This window comes from Pan troglodytes, chromosome 22 (genome assembly GCF_028858775.2).
Source record: "Pan troglodytes isolate AG18354 chromosome 22, NHGRI_mPanTro3-v2.0_pri, whole genome shotgun sequence".
Taxonomy (NCBI): Eukaryota; Metazoa; Chordata; class Mammalia; order Primates; family Hominidae; genus Pan; species Pan troglodytes.
In genome coordinates this window covers 33,994,420-34,014,586 of record NC_072420.2, presented here as the reverse complement: position 1 = coordinate 34,014,586, position 20,167 = coordinate 33,994,420, and the positions used below count along the sequence as shown (strand labels likewise).

General features: G+C 45.5%; 1 protein-coding gene across 7 annotated transcripts in view; it reads right to left on the bottom strand.

The window, feature by feature from the left end:
- Positions 1-2,699: 2,699 nt before the first annotated feature.
- IL10RB (interleukin 10 receptor subunit beta) overlaps positions 2,700-20,167 on the bottom strand; it is a 41,128-nt gene continuing 23,660 nt past the window's right edge. For 3 of the 7 annotated variants that reach the window (XM_063803527.1, XM_531433.9, XM_009454563.5), the window contains one exon: positions 15,654-16,703. In XM_063803527.1, the coding sequence (XP_063659597.1) occupies positions 16,530-16,703 (174 nt within the window). In that variant the 3' untranslated portion in view covers positions 15,654-16,529. Of the gene's footprint in view, positions 4,698-15,653; positions 16,704-17,169; positions 18,917-20,167 lie in introns of those variants that run through there. The other 4 variants (XM_063803528.1, XM_016938484.4, XR_010154465.1 and 1 more) reach the window with 3 other exon arrangements.

The following is a 20,167-nucleotide window of genomic DNA, read 5'->3' as shown; positions in this document are numbered from 1 at the left end:
CCCTGAGTATGCTACCTGATGCTTCATGAATTATGAGATTTTCCACACTGGTTGGAAACTATTTTCAGCCCAGCATGAACCCTGGGGATTTATCCCTTTGCTTTTTTAGCGTGGTTCTTTCTCTGACCTCAAGTTTCCTTACTACACATTGTCTGATCAGTAATTAGCCTAATACTCTTTGCAGCTCTCTGGAGCTTTTTCTCTGTGTGCAGCTCTGTCTTATCTGGTTCTCTACTCCATGAAATCTAGCTGCCCTGGCCTCCTTGGACTCCTAGCTGCGTTTCCTCGACCCACAGGGATATGGAGTCCTTCTCTCTATGCTGAGGCCTAGAAATTCTCTCCAGTAAGTCAGCTTGGGCAATTGTAGAGATCATCTCAATTGTTTCTCTCCTCTTAGGGATCACTGTCCTGAGTTTTTCATTGTCTAATATCTAAAAATATGTATTTTAAATCTTTTGTGCTATTTTGGTTGTTTATTTATAGTTTAAGGCGAAAGAGTAAATCTGCTCCATGTTACTCCATCATGGCCAGAAGCAGAAGTCTCAAACTTGCACCGTGTTTTAAACACTTCCTCCCTTCCATTTTCTTTCTTCTTTCTTCAACTCCTATTAGTAGAAAATTGTACTTCCTGGATTGACCCTTGAGGTCTCCTAATATGTTCTCTCTAGTTTTTAACTCTTTATATTTTTGTCCTTGGTTCTGGAAGATTTACTTGATTTCTAATGAAATATTTATTTCTGTAATTATATGTTTAATTTTTAAAAGCACTTCTTTATTCTGATTTTTTAATATATAGCATCATGTTCTCATTTTATGGATGCACGAATGTGGGATCTTTTAGAATTTGGGTTTCTGTGACATTCTCTTCTGTTCCAATATTCGATTTCTTTAAGAGTCAATTTGTTCTGTTTGTCTTTTTCTTTTATTTTTCTCATTGTCTGGCAATCTTTGAGTATTTTAAAAATATATTTTAAAGGAGACAGCAGGTTGATTTTTTTTAGGTAGCTAGTATTAACAGAGTCTTTCTCAAGAAAATGAAGACATGTGTTTTTGAGGCAGAACTTATCTCTGGAAGCATCCCTGTAGGATAAGTAGGGAAGTAGGGTGTGAGACATTGCAAGATTGTGGACACCAACTGCCAGAATGGTGAACTCTTTCCTTTGGCCTACTGAAGAGTGCAGTAATATTGCCAGGGTGGTTAATTCAATTATTAAGAAGAACAGATCTATAATTTTTTGCCTAAGGGTGACTTAGACAAATGCCTGACCGCCTCAGGAAGGGGAGAGGCAGGCAGCAGAGGAGTGTGGGAAGCTTTTTGCCACTGCTATTCTGTTGACTGACTTTTAATTAACCCATTAGTGTTTGGACCTCCTCGTTTTGTTTCCACCTTTCTGTCATACCTGAGTCAAGAACAGCAGCCTTTAGATATTTTTTATTACATAATTCCAGTAGGAAAACAACAACGTTGATCATGCATTCCCAGTAGGTGTATTGTTATTTATCTATAAGCTAAATACGCATATTACTGCACATATTTTTATGCACATCGTAAATCACATACAAAATAAACATTTGAAAAGGATGCCTTTTACAGACATTTAAAAAGGGATTTTAAAGGCTTTTTATGAGATGGGGTCTTGCTCTGTTGTCCAGGCTGGAGTGCAGTGGTGTGATCCTAGCAGTGGTGCAGCCTTAAACTCCTGGGCTCAAGGAATCCTCTCACTCTGTGAGAGGGAGTCTCACTCTGTCACCCAAGCTGGAGTGCAGTGGCACAATCTTGGCTCACTGCAACCTTTGTGTCCCGGGTTCAAGTGATTCTCGTGCCTCAGCCTCCTGAGTGGCTGGGATTACAGGTGCACACCACCATGTTCAGCTACTTTTTGTATTTTTAGTAGGGACAGGATTTCCCCATGTTGGCCAGGCTAGTCACAAACACCTGACCTCAAGTGATTCACCTGTCTCAGCCTCCCAAAGTGCTGGGATTACAGGCATGAGCCACCGCTCCCGGCCCCACCTCAGCCTCTTGAAGTAGCTGAGATTACAGGCATGAACCACTGTGCCTGGCTTAAATCCTTTAAAACAATATTTGAAAAAGAAAAATAAAAGACTTAATATTTGTTCCCACACCATGTATACTGGTCTTGAGCCCCCAAGACATCTGGTCTGTTCACATCTCTGCCTTCCTGATCACCTCTCTGCTCTCATGAAACCTACCTACTCAGAGTGCTATAACTTGTTGCTTTCTCCCTTTTTTGTTTACCATGTTCATGGAAAGCCCTTATGTGGAAATTAACGGAAAACTGTCTCTGTACCACAGAGAAGATAAAGGGAGATATCCCATTGCAAACTCTGGAAGAATTTTAAGCTTAAATCTGTCCATGAGTGGATGACATGGCTTTTTTGCAGGATTACTGTGGGTCACACAAGTCCTGTAGAGCACCTCTTGTAATGCCAATGACAATGTCAGTTTTTTCTAAGTAAAATTTCTTCACAGAGTTCATGAAAGAGAGAAAAAATCCTGGAAATGTAACACGATGCAGCAGTTATTTAAGCCCAAGTTCAATGCCTTCTAACTAGGATGCATCTTACTAAACATATATTTGATAAACTATAACACAGAAGATAGGATAATGAACAAGATAGACATGGTATCTGTATTAGTCTGCTCAGGCCGCCATAACAAAATACCACAAACTATGTGGCTTAAACAACAGAAATTTATTTTCTCACAGTTCTGCAGGGTGGGAAGTCCAAGATTAAGGTTCTGGCTCATTTGGATCCTGGTGAGGCCTCCCTTCCTGCTCACAGATGGCTACATTCTCACTCTGTCCTCATATGGTGGAGAGAACAAGGTCTCTGCTGTTTCTTCTTATAAGGACACTAATCTCATCGATTCAGGGCCCCACCCTTATGACCTCATTTAACCTTAATTACCTGCTGTAGGCCCTACTTCAAATACAGTCACATTGGGGATTAGGGTTTCAACATGTGAATTTTGGGGGTACACAATTCAGTTGGTAACATTACCTGTCCTCATGAAGTCCACTACAAAACACAGACATTAATAAGCAATGAAACATGTAATGAGAATGAAACATGTAGTAGAGGTAGTAACTCATCTGGAGGACTTAAACTGTTATTCTCTACATACTTTTTGGGACGCAGAAAGCATGCATAAGCAATACACGAAAGCAATGTTTAGGAAAGAGTAAAACTGCAGAGGTAAACCTGTGGCTTTTGACTTGAAGATAAACCATTTACATTATATGCAGGTCACAATTTTTTTGTTTGTTTTTAGTTCAAAAGGCACTTAAAATCTTGAGCATCATAACTGATATCTTGTTTAGTAGTATAAATTGTTTCTCAGTGAAAGGTAATAAAAGATTATGAACCAACAATAGCAGGTTCTTCTGACTTCTTAGTGCAACTGCTAAGACCATAGAATTGTGAGTGTTGGTCATAAGGAGGCAGTGAAGAGCAACTGAAACAAATGTAAACACTTTCTTATCTCCTTGTGATTATTTGGTAAGCTTCTCTGCTGTTTCAGAAAAAAGTCAAAATAAAACACCAACCCAAGTAGGGACTGAGTCCTCATTTGTCAATCCTAGGACCTGGATCACACACTCTCCTCTGGTCTTGCATATGCTGGTGTTATTGGTGATCCATCCATGACACTTTGAATCTTTCTTACATGTCTATGTACATCAGCCAACATCTCCTAATGATGAACAGCTGCACTTTTGTTGGATGCAAGCCAGAATTGGCAGATTTGTCTCTGGGACTGCTAAACCACAAACGTGCAAGGGCAACTGGAGTGCAGGTTCCAGCTGTCATAAAGAACCTCTTCAGCTGCTGTTGGGGTTTCAGATCCACTTATCTCTACTGCAATGGGGTACTTTTCTACTCCTGCAAAAATAGAAAGTCACAACAACACAGAAAACTGCAAATTTTGTACTAAATTAACATCTTATGCACCCTTAAAGGCAATGGTTTGCCAACTTTAGTGTTTACTGGAGTCACCCAAGGACCTGTTATAACATAGATGAAAATACAGACCTCTCCCTCACAGTTGCTGAGCCAGTAGGTCTGAGGCGGGGCTGGAGAGTTTGCATTCCTAAGCTTTCATGTGGCGCTGATGCTGCTGGTCTAGGAAACACACTTTGAGAGCCATTGCTTTAAAGAATCTTGATGTTCTTCTTACCCGTAGCTTAGATGATTATATTTCCTACAGTCCCTATTCTTTTTGTGGGATCTTCACATACAATATACTGTATACAGTTTTCCATGTGATTATATTGTATCTACGGGACTGTCAAAAGTTTCTTATTGGTGATGGTAGGACATTTAGAATTTTCTACTTCTATAGATGTCCTCATCAGCAGTTCTTATACCTAGCAATAAAATATTAACTTACTTCATTTAATTTTATAGAATAGCAATCTCATGCTTTTCAGATATAACAATTAATATATGCAAATATGTTACAAATATAGTACAGTTACTATCAAAAGTTGTGAAGTTTAGAATCTTTCAGGACACTTTAACATCCATGAAGTGATTCACTTTGAAGCAAAAGCTCCTATCTGTCTTTTATTCTGATATGTTGGCATCGTGTTTTCCAGAATGAAGAACAAGGTTCCTTTGGGAATTTGTGGGCCAAAGTGTTTCTGAGAAGTGGAAAAATTGATGCCAGAGAGCTGTGAAGAAAGGAAAAGGAAGCCATCAGCTGAGAGGGCACAGTATATATGTATACATAATTTCTGGGAATCTGAAAGGTAGGAAATCCTGGAATGCAATGCAGCTATCAATGAAAGGAACATAGAAGACCTGAACTCTGGGCATGAGTCAGCCATGGATTTACTGAAAGATCCCGGGCATTCATTCACTCATACATCCATGCATTCAACAAATAGATCTTGAGCCATCTATTAAGCACCAAGCACTGTTCTAAGGGCTGGGGATCCAGGAGTGAATGAAATACACAATGTCTGTGCTCTCCTGGAGCCTACAATCTAGTGTGGACAAGGACAAATGTGCGAACAAAAAATATTTGTTGAATTGAATCGAAATATTATGATGTCAAGTAATGCTACATACTATGAAGAAAAAGAAAGAGGGACAAGAGACAGCAAGGGAGAGGGCCTCTCTAAGAAAGAGACACTGGACAAAATGACACAAGGAGAGGGCTGTGTAAATAGAAAGTGTTCCATGCTTAGGGAAGAGCATATGCACAGGCTCTGAGACAGATGTGTCTCTGGCACATCCCAGGCTGTTCCGTGAAAGGGCCCTATATGCAAAAAGGCCCCCAAATGCCAAAGGAGCTGAGAAACCGAAGAACAAGGAAGACAAATTCAGTTTGTCGGTAAAGGGTGGTTTATTGGGGAACTCACAGACAGAAGCAGGGTCTTGGGCAGCTGCAAGACAGAAGGATTTCTCATGGTTACCCTCAGACCCAGAGATTATATACTAGAGGGAAAGAGGGTACATACTCCAAAGAGTCAATGAAAGACCACTGTCCAGAACAGGCAAGACTGCTATGTGCATCATAGCCTGTACTTGGTGTGATAGTATTATGGTTGCTTCGATGTCAAGGCAGGATTTGTAGCGAGTACATGTTCTTACACTAAGGACAGTAAATAAAGTAGGAATCAGGAGGACTTCAGGGACTGGGGTGAATCAGAAGTCAACATGGTGGATTAGCATCCAAGATGCAGTCACGTTTGTCTCCACACAAGCACAGCAAGGAGGCTGAGCCCCTGCAGAATGAGGAGAGAAGGGGTACAGAGGAATGGAGGCCAGGGGAGTAGTCGGTGGGGCCTGCAGCCTCTGGCAAGGATTTGGGCTTTATTCTGGGCCGGATAGGAAGCCATGATGGAGATTTTAGCAGAGGAATGACATGATCTAAATTAGGGAAAGAAGAAGTGGAAGGTTACCAGGCGCTTAGCTCCCTCCTGGCTCCCACAGATGCTAAACTTACCCGATTTTAATAATTTTTACACACTGAAGGGAACCCACACTAAATCGTTGTTTTTAAACAGCTAACAATGTTGTTGGGCTGGGTGTGGTGACTCCCAGCATTTTGGAAAGTCAAGGCAGGAGGATTGCTTGAGCCCAGGAGTTCAAGACCAGCCTGGGCAACAAAGTGAGACCCCATTTCTACAAAGCAAGTAAAAAAAATTATCTGGGCAAGGTGGCATGAACCTGTAGTCCCAGCTACTTGGAAGGCTGAGGCAGGAGGACCGCTGGGTCCCAGTGGGGTCCAGGCTGCAGTGAGCCATGATCGCACCACTGCACTCCAAACAACCCCACCCCCCAAAAACCCAATGATGTAAATTCACATTCTGCTCAGATAACTATTATATCAAAAACTAGAATTTTACAAACTAGGGTTCCTCGAGTATTTAAACAATGATTAAAAATTTAATCAATTAAACTCTTTCAAACTAAAAATGTAATGAAAATTATAAGCCAAACGGATATTTTAAAATGGTTTGAACACCTTACAAATCTGATACACATGAATATAATTGTTACAAAACTTTTCAGTATAAACCTCCAAAAACCTTTTTATAAAAATGTCAATGTTGTGGATCTAAATTTGCTTTGTCACAGTCTCTGTTCTTATATTCTTTTCTCATATTGCTTCCCTGGGTGCTGTAGGCCTTCCATCTGCCCCTCCAGATCCATTCTTCTCTGGGCCTGCCCTGTTCCATGCCCTGGGAGACTTCTTGTATAAAATGCATCAAAAATGGGTGTGGTGGCTCATGCTTGTATTCCCAGCACTTTGGGAGGACGAGGTGGGCAGATCACTTGAGGTCAGATGTCCGAGACCAGCCTGGCTAACATGGTAAAACACTCTACTAAAAATACAAAAATTAGCTGGGTGTGGTCTTGGGTGCCTGTAATCCCAGCTACTTGGGAAGCTGAGGCAGGAGAATCAGTTGCACCTGGGGGGTGGAGATTGCAGTGAGCTTAGATTGTGCCACTGCACTCCAGCCTGGGCAACAGAGCAAGACTCCATATCAAAAAAATATTAAAAATTAAAAAAAAATTAATCAGCAGAGTCCTTTACCCTCTGACTTTGGGTGGGTTCCACCAGTGGGAGGCATCAGCCCAAAATCAGAGGGTGGGGGACAATGAGGTGTGCTCTCTTCCTGCAGGGTCTCCATTAGTGGGCTGTGTGGCTGACCCCTGTGCTCTCCAGGGTAATGGCTCCTCCCCTGCCTCCCAACAGGCCTAGAGCTAGTGAGCTTCCCACTATTGCTACTGTATTGTTTTGTGGTTTCCCTTCACCCTGCCTACGCTGCTACAATAAGATCCTTCATTATGCCTTTCTCAGTTACTCTGTTGGAGTGTGTCATGGGTTTCCCATTAGGACTCTGACCTATTGATAGGTCATGACCTAGGAAGTCAGAGTGACCTTCGCTTACCAGTGTGGGTGATCAATACAGGTTAACGGTTGAAGGGCCGGGCATGGTGGCTCATGCCTGTAATCCCAGCACTTTGAGAGGCCGAGATGGGAGGATCACTTGAGCTCAGGAGTTTGAGACCCACCTGGGCAACATGGCGAAACCCTGTCTCTAGAAAAAGAAAAAAAAAATTAGCCTGTCGTGGTGGTGCGCATCGGTAGTTCCTGCTACTCCAGAAGCTGAGGTGGGATAATCACCTGAGCCTGGGGAGATGGAAGCTGCAGTGAGCTGAGATCATGCCACTCCAGCCTGGGTAACAGAGGAAGACTCTATCTCAAAACAACAACAACAAAAACAGTTGAAGACTTAGAACCAGGGATAGGAGATGGTACTTCCTCCCACGAGACCTTATCTACATAGAATAGTAGAATAGGCTCTTTATCTTTTTTGGACAGCCTTTGCTCATTATGTAAGGAACTGTGGAGGTTATTGGCTCTAACCAGCCAGTTTTGCTTTTTTTGTGTCCTTAGTCTTATGATCTTTAGGAAAATAATGCTGTTTGAATGTCTTATCTTGATAGTACAGCCTGAGACAAGACAATGACTAATCACATAGTGTTTGTGATGCCACCAATAAAAGCCATTTTGTAACTGCTTGTTTGAAGAAGGAACTGGCTTGGTTTAACTGATTACAAAAGTGCTGATCAATTCAGTCAACTGAAACATCAATTTCATGTCTTCCTGGCCATTCAGACCTGCAATGATGAGGCGTCTGCTACTGTAGATCTGGCTCTGTGTATACTTGGGAGCTGGGGAACTCACAAAATCCCCAGGAGAGTGCGCATGCTCAAAGGTAGGGGGCCTTTCAGGGCAGCCCATTTGGGATCCTTGCAAGCTTTCAGGAAAACAGTATCAGTGATGCTCTGTTAGCTGGTGCTGAAGAAAGAACCAGAAGAAAAAGAAACCGCGATTGCACCTTGAGGGACGGTGTGTAATCTCTGGATGGATATTGGCTGGATCAGCGGTAATCCAGCCATCCTGCTGATGGCTCAGCAGGCCCTGTCAGCATGGCTTGTACTTTGCCGGCTGACTTGGTGTTTGAATTTCCCTGCCTTCAGGCTTTGGCTGTTCAACTGGGCTTAGTGTCAATCACTTTTTGATGCATCTTCAGGCTGGGTCCTTTTTTCCTCCAGACTGCTGTGGAAACTAGAAACAGAGCAACAATGCCAACATTCCCCCTGGGAGGGCTCTTCTTCAGCCTCCTTCCTGGCCAACAGCGCTGTGCTGTGCTGTCCCCGCCGTGGCAGAAATGCTCATTGTGCTGGGAAGGAGGAGCCAGCCATCTTGCAGACCCTGCTACTGGCTGGTCACCAAGCTGGGCACCTTGCAGCTTTTCTGTCACTGGTTTTCTAGCGGGCTCTGGCACTGCCCCATCAGCCCTCTGCCTTGTCAGGTGGGCTCACTTTCTCATTCCCCTAGGGAGCTGCTCCATCCTACTCATTTCCTCCCAAGCCCCTCTCTTCCCTCCCTTTGTTGATGACCTATACTTTGCCAGGAACATAGAAGACACCAGGCTTCCTTAACCCCTCACCCCCTTAGTGGGATCACCTGCCTGTCCCTGGCCTGTGTTCTCTCCAGTGACAACCTCGGGAGTATCCCTCCTCCTGCCAAAGGCCAGAGCGGGGGCTGTAGGTCCGGTCACTTCTCTTGTGTCCTTTCCAGGGACATCAGGCCTTCTCTCATGGGTGTCAGCAATGCATCTGTCAAGGGCTCAGCTAATCTGGAGAGAGTGGCTAATTGAAGCAATAAGCCAAAAATGAAAGTAACAGAAACACCTGTAATCCCAGCACTTTGGGAGGCCAAGGTGGCCGGATCACTTGAGGTCAGGAGTTCGATACCAGCCTGGCCAACATAGTGAAACCCCGTCTCTACTAAAAATACAAAAGTTAGCTAGGCATGGTGGCACACAACTATAGTCCCAGCTACTCGGGAGGTTGAGGCAGGAGAATCACTTGAACCCAGGAGGTGGAGGTTGAAGTGAACTTAGATTGTGCCACTGCACTCCAGCCTGGGCAACAGAGCAAGACTCCGTCTCAAAAAAAAAAAAAAAAAAAAGAAAGTAACAGTGAAGCCCTCATCACTCACTGCAGGGGCAGAAGCAAGAGGATTCCACCCTCCCCGCAACAGAGCTCCAGTCAAGAGTCAAGTAATCAGTATAGATGTGGGGGTGAAGGTCATCTCTCTGTTGAGGCTTCTGTAGTTTTATGGACCCGGGAACTAGCGGGAGGGAGAGAGGACAGGGCCAGGAGTAGGAAAGAACTGAGTCAGAGAGGATAACAATGTCTTCGTGGCTCCCCCTTCCCTACTCCCTGAGAATAAGGAGGCCTTAGTTGAGGTGCCTGAAGAAGGCCTTGGGCACACGTGCAAGGCTGGGAACACAGGTGCGCGTAAGAGCATGGCCAGCAGGGGCCTGAGACCTTGACCGCAGCTCCCTCCAGGGACTGCAGTGCACTGGCTATGCCAGTTCTGGTCTGGAGAGGGAGCCTCCCTGTGAGGCCTCCTTGGTACAGCCTTAAAGTTGCCCAGGGTCAGTCCTGAAAAACCAGCCCTGGGATTCTAACTAGGAGCCGGACTCCTCATTTCCTGTCTACAGGCCTCAGGCGACAGTATACAATGGTGGTGTAATATCACTCACCTGAAATATCCCCCCCTCGACTTTCTTCTTGCCCCTTCCAGACACTGTCACACTCTTCTGAGCCCAAAAGCCGTCCTTCTCAAAGGAGTTGGCTACACCTGCTGTCCCAGCTTCTCCACACCCTCCCGTTCACTCCTCAATACCCTGAAGTCTAGACTTTATTGTCATCACTCTGTGGCAACAGGTCTTCCCAAGGTCTCTAGATTAGGCTGAGTTCCCTGGAAACACACTCTGGAAGGAAGATTTGCATGTGGGAAATTCATCTGGAAATGCTCTTGGGGACAACACTTGTAAGGAGTGAGGAAAGTAGGATTGGGCAGAGGGAGAAGTTGGAGATGGATGATGATTCAGAGTTGCCTGAAGTTAACGCAAGGGGGCCCAGCCTTGGCACTCCCGCATGGAGCAGTCATCAGGGAACCCCCAGCTTCCATTTCCCTAGAAATGAAAGAAGTCTCCTGCCTGGCAGAAGGGGCGTGACTTATGCCTGATTGGCAGCTCCCTGGATGAGGAGCAGGGAATCGCTGAAAGTCCACATTGAGCTCCAGCCTCTTGTTTTTTAGAACAGTGCCTCACTCTGTCGTTGTTGGATTGAGAACCTCGATTCCCTGTTCGTTGTTGGCTGGAGGAGGCATCCTCAGGTCCTAGCCATGTGACTTCTCCAATATGGCAGCTTGCTTCATGCAAGTGTGCTGTCCAAGAAGGCAACAGACAGAGTCTGCTGGCAAGATGAGAATTACAATCCTATGGAATCTAAGACAGCATCCTGTCACCTGTGTCGCTTTCCATGGGTGGAAGCAGGTCATTGGCACTGTCCACACTCAAGAGGAAGGGATTACTCAAGGGTGTGGCTACCAGGAGGTGGGGATCATGGGTGGCTATCTTAGATGATTGAGTCTGGAGCCAGACCACTTGGATTCAAGTCCTGGCTCTGTCACTTCTTGCCTGCGTGATCTTAGGTAAGTGATTGAACCTCTCTGTGCCATAGTTTCTTTATCTGAAAAATGAGGCAGATAATAGTATCTGCTTAACTGGGTTGCTGTGGGAATTAAATGAAAATGTAAAAGTGCTTAGAACAAGACCTGCACATAGGAAGCAGTAAGTAAGGGTTGGCTATCGCGCCCATCCCATCAGTTCCATAGGGCAGGTGTGCAATGCAACCCTCAGGGGCAGCCCAGTAGCAGGCAGGCCCCAGGCAGAGGCCAAGAGGAGGGGAACTGCAGCTGGCTTGTGTTTCCTGTTTTTATTGAATTGTTTAACCCAATTTAAAGTCTGTCCTTGCCGTGACTCCTCCTGCTCAGAGATATTACTCCCACAGCTTTAACCTTCCGGGTATCTTTTTTATGACAATCCAACATCAATAAATTTGACCTCGTAAAGTGCCAGCCCAATAGTCAGTGGCTGTTTAATTAAGAGTTCTGATGGGCATGGAAACAAAGACATTGTTTGGTGTCTGCTTGATTCAAACAGGAGTGGTGAGGTGGTCAGGAGACAGAACCATGGACCTGACTCAGGGAGAAAAATCATGTTGAGTCTCTGAGTCTCTAGTTCATAAAATAGACTTTGCTTTTTACTTCCCGTTTGTTTTTTAAGGAAGTTGATTTGCAACAGCATTTTCTGAACTAGAGAGTTCAGGAAACGGGACAGTGATGCAGCATGCCCAGTCATTCTCAGCTAAGTCCCTTGCTGAGAAGAGTAAGATACTAAGTTCCCGTAAAATAAATCCGAATGACCCTCTGCCCATCTTCTTCCCCATTTTAGATACTAAGAAGATATTAGAACTGGTCAGGGTAAAACAACAGAGTCTTTCCGTGCTGGATTAAGTTTCCTGTGGCAGAAGTAACAAATGATCACAAGCTGGGTGGTTTAAAACAACAGAAATTGTCCAAGGAATGTAGCCCAGTAGGTTTCAGCCTTACTTTACCCAGCCCCTCTTCAAGATGGAGTCGCTCTGATTCAACCACCTCTGACAACGGCATCAGCAGATTGAGTGTCTGGTGAGGGCCTGTCCTCATAGGTGGCGCCTTCTCTGTGTCCTCACATGGTGGAAGAGATGGGCAGCTCCTCTTTTATGAGGTCATTAATCCCATTCACCACCTCCTAAAGATTTCTACATACGAATTTTGGAGAGGCACAAACATCCAGACTGTAGCATCCGGATATCCCGTACAGAACATAACTGTTTTCTTTTACTTTGCATATTTGTTTTATTTTTGTTTTTCGCTTGCATATGTTTTATGGTGATTTGTTAACTTACAGCTCTCTGTTTAATCTGCATGTATAATTGTCATGTATCCCAAGAAGGCTTTTGTTTACCTTTTTTTTTTTTTTGAGATGGAGTTTCCCTCTTGTCACCCAGGCTGGAGTGCAGTGGCACGATCTCGGCTCACTGCAACCTCCGCCTCCCGGGTTCAAACAATTCTTCTGCCTCAGCCTCCTGAGTAGCTGGGATTACAGGCACCTGCTACCACGCCTGGCTAATTTTTTGTATTTTTAGTAGAGACGGGGTATCACCATGTTAACCAGGCTGGTCTCAAACTCCTGACCTCAGGTGATCCACCTGCCTCGGCCTCTCAAAGTGCTGGGATTACAGGGGTGAGCCACCGCACCTAGCCATCATTATTTATTATCCATTAATTCAACAAATATTTCTTTGTACCAGCTACTTAGGATTATCTTATTAGGCACAAAGAAAGGGGTAGCAACTTGGAGAATTGCTTCCCAGGTGGTCAGTGGTGAGCAGCCGAGAAGGCTGAAGTGCATGGGAAGGATGCATTCCTGGGGCACGTTTCCCAGAGACACTCACAACCCCTCAGGAAAGAAATCTTCCTGAGGAAGCACAAGGGGATGAGTGGAGTCAGTTAGCTGGGTATTAAAAGAAAGCGACCCCTTTGAAAGCCAGATAACAGAAGGTCACACCGAAGTGCAGGTAAGCACGTCCTTTCAATCTATCATAACTGCTCTGCTACAGCAGCTGTTCTCCACCTTGACTGCACACTGGAATCACCTAGGAGCTTTAAAAAATGCTGATGCAAAAATCCCTCTGCAGAGAGCTGAAATTCATTGGTCATGGTAAGGCCTGGGCGTCCACATTTCTAAAGCTCTCCTGGTGGCCACAGCGTGCAGCTACGGCTGAGACCCATGGTTGTGAGAGGAAGGAACAAAGGTGCCCTAGAGGCTAAACCAGTCTGGGGATGGGTGTGGGAGGTATGTTAGGGGAGGGGCAGGAGCCCCAAAAGGAAGTGAGATATTTTCAACAAGGCGAGGCAGCCAGAAAGAGCGAGGAGGAAGGGTGGAAGGGAGTGAGGATGGCTTACACTGTCTTCCCCTCAGGGAATCTTTCAAACCAACTGGACATATGTTTTCTGCTAGAATGTCTGATTGGTGGCCCACAGATGCTCTGCTGAAACCCCTTCTGGTCCCAGAATTCTTGGACATTTTCCCACAGGTGCAGTTCTTCCCTTAGTCACTTCCTGGTGAAGTGGCATCCTTTGTCTGGGGAAATACCCAAGATTCATTGTCTTATGCTAAGGAAATTGAAGTCACAGACACAGGAAATCGAAGACATGGACACACAAAAACTGGGTCTAACAGTGGAAGTTCAATAGTTGAAAGAAAGAAGAGAGAGCTTCCTTGTGCAGAGGGAGGGGGTGCGAGTGGGTCTGAGTGGGTTTCCGGGTTTGGGGCAAGATACGGTTGGTTTTACAGACGAGCTTGAAGAGGCAGTGTTTGATTTATATAGGGCATAGTGGATTTGTTGGGCCAGCTGTGCCATTTACATAGCCCACAAAGAGGCTGGCCATCCCACCCTAATCTTTTATTCTGCAGATGGGGTCTCTACCTGGCCAGCACCATGACACCTGCACACATGACGACAAAGAGAAGGGAGGAGGAACCTCCATATTGGATGTACCTGGCTTCCAGGTATCCCTTTTCTATTGGCACAGCTGCCGCATTCACCTGTGCAAGCTTCCAGCTTGCTTATCGACGCTTGCAGCTTGATTTTTCAGGCTTGTATCCTAACCACTCATATTTTCCATTCTTTTGTTTCTCTGTACTGTGCCCTGGATAATAACTTCTTTTTTCTTTAAAAAAGTGTAAAAAGATCTTAAAATTCAATTTCAAAAATAATTTTTTATTTTATTATTTATTTATTTATTTTGAGATGGACTCTCGCTCTGTCACCCAGGCTGGAGTGCAGTGGCATGATCTTGGCTCATTGCAGCCTCCACCTCCTGGGTTCAAGTGATTCTCCTGTCTCAGCCTCCCAAATAGCTGGGATTACAGGTGTGCACCACCATGCCTGGCTAATTTTTGTATGTTTAGTAGAGACGGGGTTTCACCATGTTGTCCAGGCTGGTCTCGAACTCCTGACCTCAGGTGATCCACCTGCCTCAGCCTCCGAAAGTGCTGGGATTACAGGTGTGAGCCACCACACCCAGCCAAATTTTATTTCTATATACATGCAGCAAACATTGAAAAAAGTTTCAAAAAAGCAATCACAGATCTACCCTCCCTATGATGGTTAATTTTATGTGTCAACCAGCTAGACTGATTAGGTAAAATGCGAGTCTTGATGTTGGTGTGAAGGTATTTTTAAAGATGAGATTAACATTTAAATCCATAGATTTTTGAGTAAAGCAGATTACCCTCCATAATGTGGGTGAGTTTCACTTCTATCACTTGAAGGAAGGCCTTAAGAGAAAAGAAGCCTGAGGTCCCTTGAGGAGGAGTTAATTCTGCCTCCAGACTGCTTTTGCTCAAGCTGAAACATCCACTCTTACCTGGGTCTCTAGCCTGTTGGTCTGCCCTGCAGTTTTTGAACTTGCCAACCTCCAAAGTTCCTTCAAATAAATCTCTATGTTCAGTCTATTGGTTCTGTTTCTCTGGAGAACCCTAATACCCTTCCTTTTCTCTTTCTTTTCTTTTTTTTCTTTCCTTTCTTTCTTTTTTTTGACAGGGTCTCATTCCATCACCCAGGCAGGGCCGGAGGGCAATGGCATGAACATAGCTCACTGCAGTCTTGACCTCCTGGGCTCAAGCTATCCTCCCACCTCAGCCTCCTGAGTAGCTGGGACTACAGACACATGCCACCATGCCTAATTTTAAAACTTTTTGTAGAGAAGGGGTCTCACCATGTTGCCTGGAATGGTCTCAACTCCTGGGCCCAAGTGATCCTCCCACTTCAGCCTCCCAAAGTTCTGGGATTACAGAAGTGAGCCATTGTACCTGGAGACTCCCTTTTTTGCTCAGTTCTGTGTCTAATCTGTTGTTAAGCCTGTCCCCTGGCTTTTTAAACTTCCACAACTATACTTTTTATTTCTAGTTTTTTTTTTTTTTTTTTAATAACGGATCTGGCCCTTGACTGCAATTCTAGTTTTTGAAGCTTTAGACTGAGAGCTCCCAGATGACTGAAACCTAGTACCTAACACAGTGCCTGGTCAACAGCAGGCAGGGTCTAGGAAGTACTTGTGGAATGAGTGGACATCAAGATGGCAAACTAGAGCCTTTTTCAGTATCTAACAATGACACACAGGTAGTATCATGAACACATATAGTGCAACACAGAGTAAAACTTTAATGGAGCACCAGCAGCATATAAAACATATATAGGTAGAAAAATAAATTCAAAGTACTGCAAAGAATCCAAAAGTCCGTGTTCTGTGTAGCATTGAGCTGACCACCCTTGAGTTGAGGTCGATTTTCAGATCAGTCCATCCATAATCTGGTAGAATGTTACATCTACCAGATGTAACATCTCCATTCTTATTCCTCATTTTAAGTATTTCTGTTTCTCACAATTTTTTTTTTTTTTTTTTTTTTTTTTTTTTTTTTGAGATGGAGTCTCACTTTGTCACCCAGGCTGGAGTGCAGTGCCGCTATCTTGGCTCACTGCAACCTCCTCCTCCTCCCGGGTTCATGCAATTCTCCTGCCTCGGGCACTCGAGTAGCTGGGATTATAGGCATGCGCCATCATGCCTAGCTAATTTTTGTATTTTTAGTAGAGACTGGGTTTCACCATGTTGGCCAGGCTGGTCTTGAACTCCTGACCTCAGGTGATCCGCCTGCCTCGACCTCCCAAGGTGCTGGTATTACAGGCGTGAGCCACTGTGCTCGGCCCTCTTTCTCACAATTAAAACATGATCCTATTTTAGTGATATAAAAGGCTGAAAATTACACTCTCAGTGGCCAACTTCTGAAAACATCATGAAAGCCTTTATAAGGCAGTGAGTTCCCAAATGGAGTATTTTTGCCAAGACAGCCTTTAAAATGTAGCTCTCTGGTGGCTAAGTCCAGGGTCTGGGAGTTCTAGATGTGGGGCTGGCTCAGATGGTCTTGGCCCTCGTTTGCCGCCCTGATCCCTCACTGAGGCAGATGTGAGATGGAGTACGTCACTGTGCCCAGCTGAGTGTGTTTCCTTCTCAGAGCCTAGCTTTGGGGCCCCTGCCCAGGCGGGGTCCCGAGGCTGCAGCTGTCACCAGGATTCTGCTTGCCGCTCTCAGAGTCTTCTGCAATGACACTTAGCTTGTCGAAAACATCATTCTCATCCGACAATGGAAAGGAGAAAAACAGAAGTGTGTTATGATGAGGATGGCCCAAAAACTGTGGAGGGAAAGAGGACAGTTAATGATCAATTTCCTCCATTTCTTTTTCTGGGTTTACAAAGATTTTTTCACAGAACTCCTGGCTGGAAAATCTATTTTATTTTATTTATTTATTTTTAATGTTTATTTTATTTTTTTGAGACAGAGTCTTGCTCTGTCACCCAGGCTGGAGTGTGGTGGCGCGATCTTGGCTCACTGCAACCTCCGCCTCTCAGGTTCAAGCAATTCTCCTGCCTCAGTCTCCCAAGTAGCTGAGATTACAGGCATGTGCTACCACGCCCAGCTAATTTTTGTATTTTTAGTACAGATGTGATTTCACCATGTTGGCCAGGCTGGTCTTGAACTCCTGACCTCAGGTGATCCACATGCCTTGGCCTCCCAAAGTGCTGGGATTACAGGCGTGAGCCACGGTCTCTGGCATCTTTTGATTTATTATTTATTTTTATTTTATTTTTTTACAGGTGGGGATACTGCTATACAAACGAAGATTTTTTTTTTTTTTTTTTTTTTTTTTTTTTTTTTTTTTTTTTTTTTTTTTTGAGATGGAGTCTCACTCTGTTGTCTGGGCTGGAGTGCAGTGGCACAGTTTTGGCTCACTGCAACCTTTGCCTCCCAGGTTCCAGAGATTCTCCTCCCTCAGCCTCCTGAGTAGCTGGGACTACAGGTGCCCGCCACCATGCCTGGCTAATTTTTGTATTTTTAGTAGAGATGGGGTTTCACCACGTTGGCCAGGCTGGTCTTGAACTCCTGATCTCAGGTGATCCACCTGTCTCAGCCTCCCAAAGTGCCAGGATTACAGGTGTGAGCCACCATGCCCGGCCAATCTTTGGACTTTTTTTTTTTTTTTTTTTCAGACGGAGTCTTGCCCTGTCACCCAGGCTGGAGTGCAGTGGTGCGATCTCAGCTCACTGAAACCTCCACCTCCCGGGTTCACGCCACTCCCCTGCCTCAGCCTCCCGAGTAGCTGGGACTATAGGCGCCCACCACCTTGCCCGGCTAATATTTTGTATTTTTAGTAGAGACAGGGTTTCACAGCGTTAGCTAGGATGGTCTCGATCTCCTGACCTCGTGATCTGCCCACCTCGGCCTCCCAGAATGCTGGGATTACAGGCGTGAGCCACCGCACCCGGCCCAATCTTTGGGCTTTTTAAAAATGTGGCTACTAGCAAATCTAAAACACACATGGCTTGCAATATGCTCTATCAGACAGAGCTGCCTTCTCACTTTTAATAGACACCAACTCTTCTCAGTTTGTGTCACCTGTAGCCAGGGCTCCTTAAGGGCAGGGACCACAGTCTGATAATCCTTGTCTCTCCGGTGCTTTGAACGATGAAGATGCCTCTATACGTTTCCTGAAATCTCTGCTGGTTTCCCACTCTCCATTCTTCATCTTCCTAGGTCCACCAGTGCTCTTAATCTTCACAATTAGACGGAGAACCTTCTGTAAAGCTTTGCATCTTGAACCCTTTCCCTACAGATGGAACCCCTCTTAGTGTCATTTCTACACTCAGCCTTCTGGTATGACTTAATGGAACCTGAGGGTAGCTCCACTACCTCCTGGCATGGACCTGTAGGGATTTTTCCCTTGTGGGTTTTGAGCAGCTGATGGAGGGTGGTGGGGTGCTCCTCTGTTGGGCTAAGAAGGAGGCTGGAGGGAAGGGGAACCTCTCTAAACTTTGGATCCAGTGGATTAATGAGAATGGACTGGAAGCTACTCTGGATTTTCCTGGGATAATGGGGACAGGAGAGATCATCAAAGGAAGGTGTATTAAATCTCAAGGAAGCAGTATCAGCTGAGTCTCCCGGTTGGACACACACACACACACACGCGCGCACACACACACACACACACACAAACTGGTGGCTGGCTCAATAGATGAGTGTAGGATGAACCTCCCTAGTGCTTTTTTAACTCAAAGTCTCCATTCCTAGCAAATCTCCCTAAACTCGAAATGATCCTCTGGGTTCTGGTTAATGGATTCTATCATTATGAGTCAAGCTGGAGAAAGTCGTGATGTGAGGACCTCGAACTGCTCCGTAGTTGCCTGGCCCTTCTCCAGCACCCTCCACTCCCGTCTCTGATTTCTCAGATCTTACAGGGACTGGCTCCACGGTCAAGTCTGCAAAGTCTTCTAGCCTTGGAGGTGAGAGCTCATGCCAGCAGGCCCCTCTACCGTTCATTCCGTCTGTTCTTTCCTGTCTGACCAGTTTCTTTGATGGTGAAGCCAGAAGCAAAAATAGCAGGTGAATAATTTTGTTTCCTTTTGGTTCTCAGTTAACACAACACTTTTTACCCAAGCAAAGGGCCCACCCTCATTCTTTGTTCTTCCTGCTGCAGCTGTGGCTTCTCAAAAGCTCATAGAGGATTCTTAGTTCATGCTGGTGCTGCAGTCTCCTTGGTACTTTTTTTTTTTTTTGAGATCGAGTCTCGCTCTGTCGCCCAGGCTGGAGTGCGGTGGCGCGATCTCTGCTCACTGCAACCTCAGCCTCCCGGGTTCAAGAGATTCTTGTGCCTCAGCCTCCTGAGTAGCTGGGATTACAGGCGTGGCTAATTTTTGTATTTTCAGTAGAGACAGGGTTTCACCATGTTGGCCAGGCTGGTCTTGAACTTCAGACCTCAAGTGATCTGCCGGCCTTGGCTTCCCAAAGTGCTGGGATTATAGGTGTGAGCCACCATGCTCGGCCTGGCACTCTCTGTAGGGGGTTCTAGTCGCTCTGAAACACTTGCCTATGATCCTGTGCCCCACTTGCCATCGAGGGTAGATGCAGTGCTATGTTGCCCAGATCCCTTTTGTGGTGGAGGCGCTTGTTCCCCCAGCCTCCAGGAATATCGGAGGCTGAAATGGCTCACAGCTGAGTCCCTTTCTAGGCTGTGCCCTTCCCAGAAGGCAGTTGCCTCGGTCAAGGCTCTGTGCCCTTGCCAGAGGCAGCCTGCATCAGCTAACTGGTGGTGCGGGGACAAGGGCCTGATATTAGCTATCACAACAATACATTAATAGGACCAGACACGCCAAGAAGTGGCAAGGCATTGGTGAGGCACACACACTGTAGAGATTCAGGGACCTGCCACATCTGTGATATTTGAGGGGACCCTTGCAGTGGGGCATGCCAGGACATCCTCTTTAAAGGACCAATTATTGTATCTTGCCCCTCCCACCACTAGGAAGGAAGCATTGTGCTGTGGAGGCCTCAGGGTTCTGGAGGCAGCATGTTCCACGCCTAGGAATACTGATTGTTCCAGTATGTTTATCAAACCACACAGGAGGCTGCCGGCAGGGAGGGGCCCCAGGCAGGAAAGGGCCCTGCAGAAGGTATGGGCCGTGCAGCCTGCAGCCCTATGCACACCTCAGGACTGGTATATTACCCACCAGGGACGGCCTGTGAATCCAACCTGGGGAATGTGGGACTTTGCATATCCTTGAAGTGTCTGGGGTGGGAAAAGATGTTGGGTGGAGTTTATGG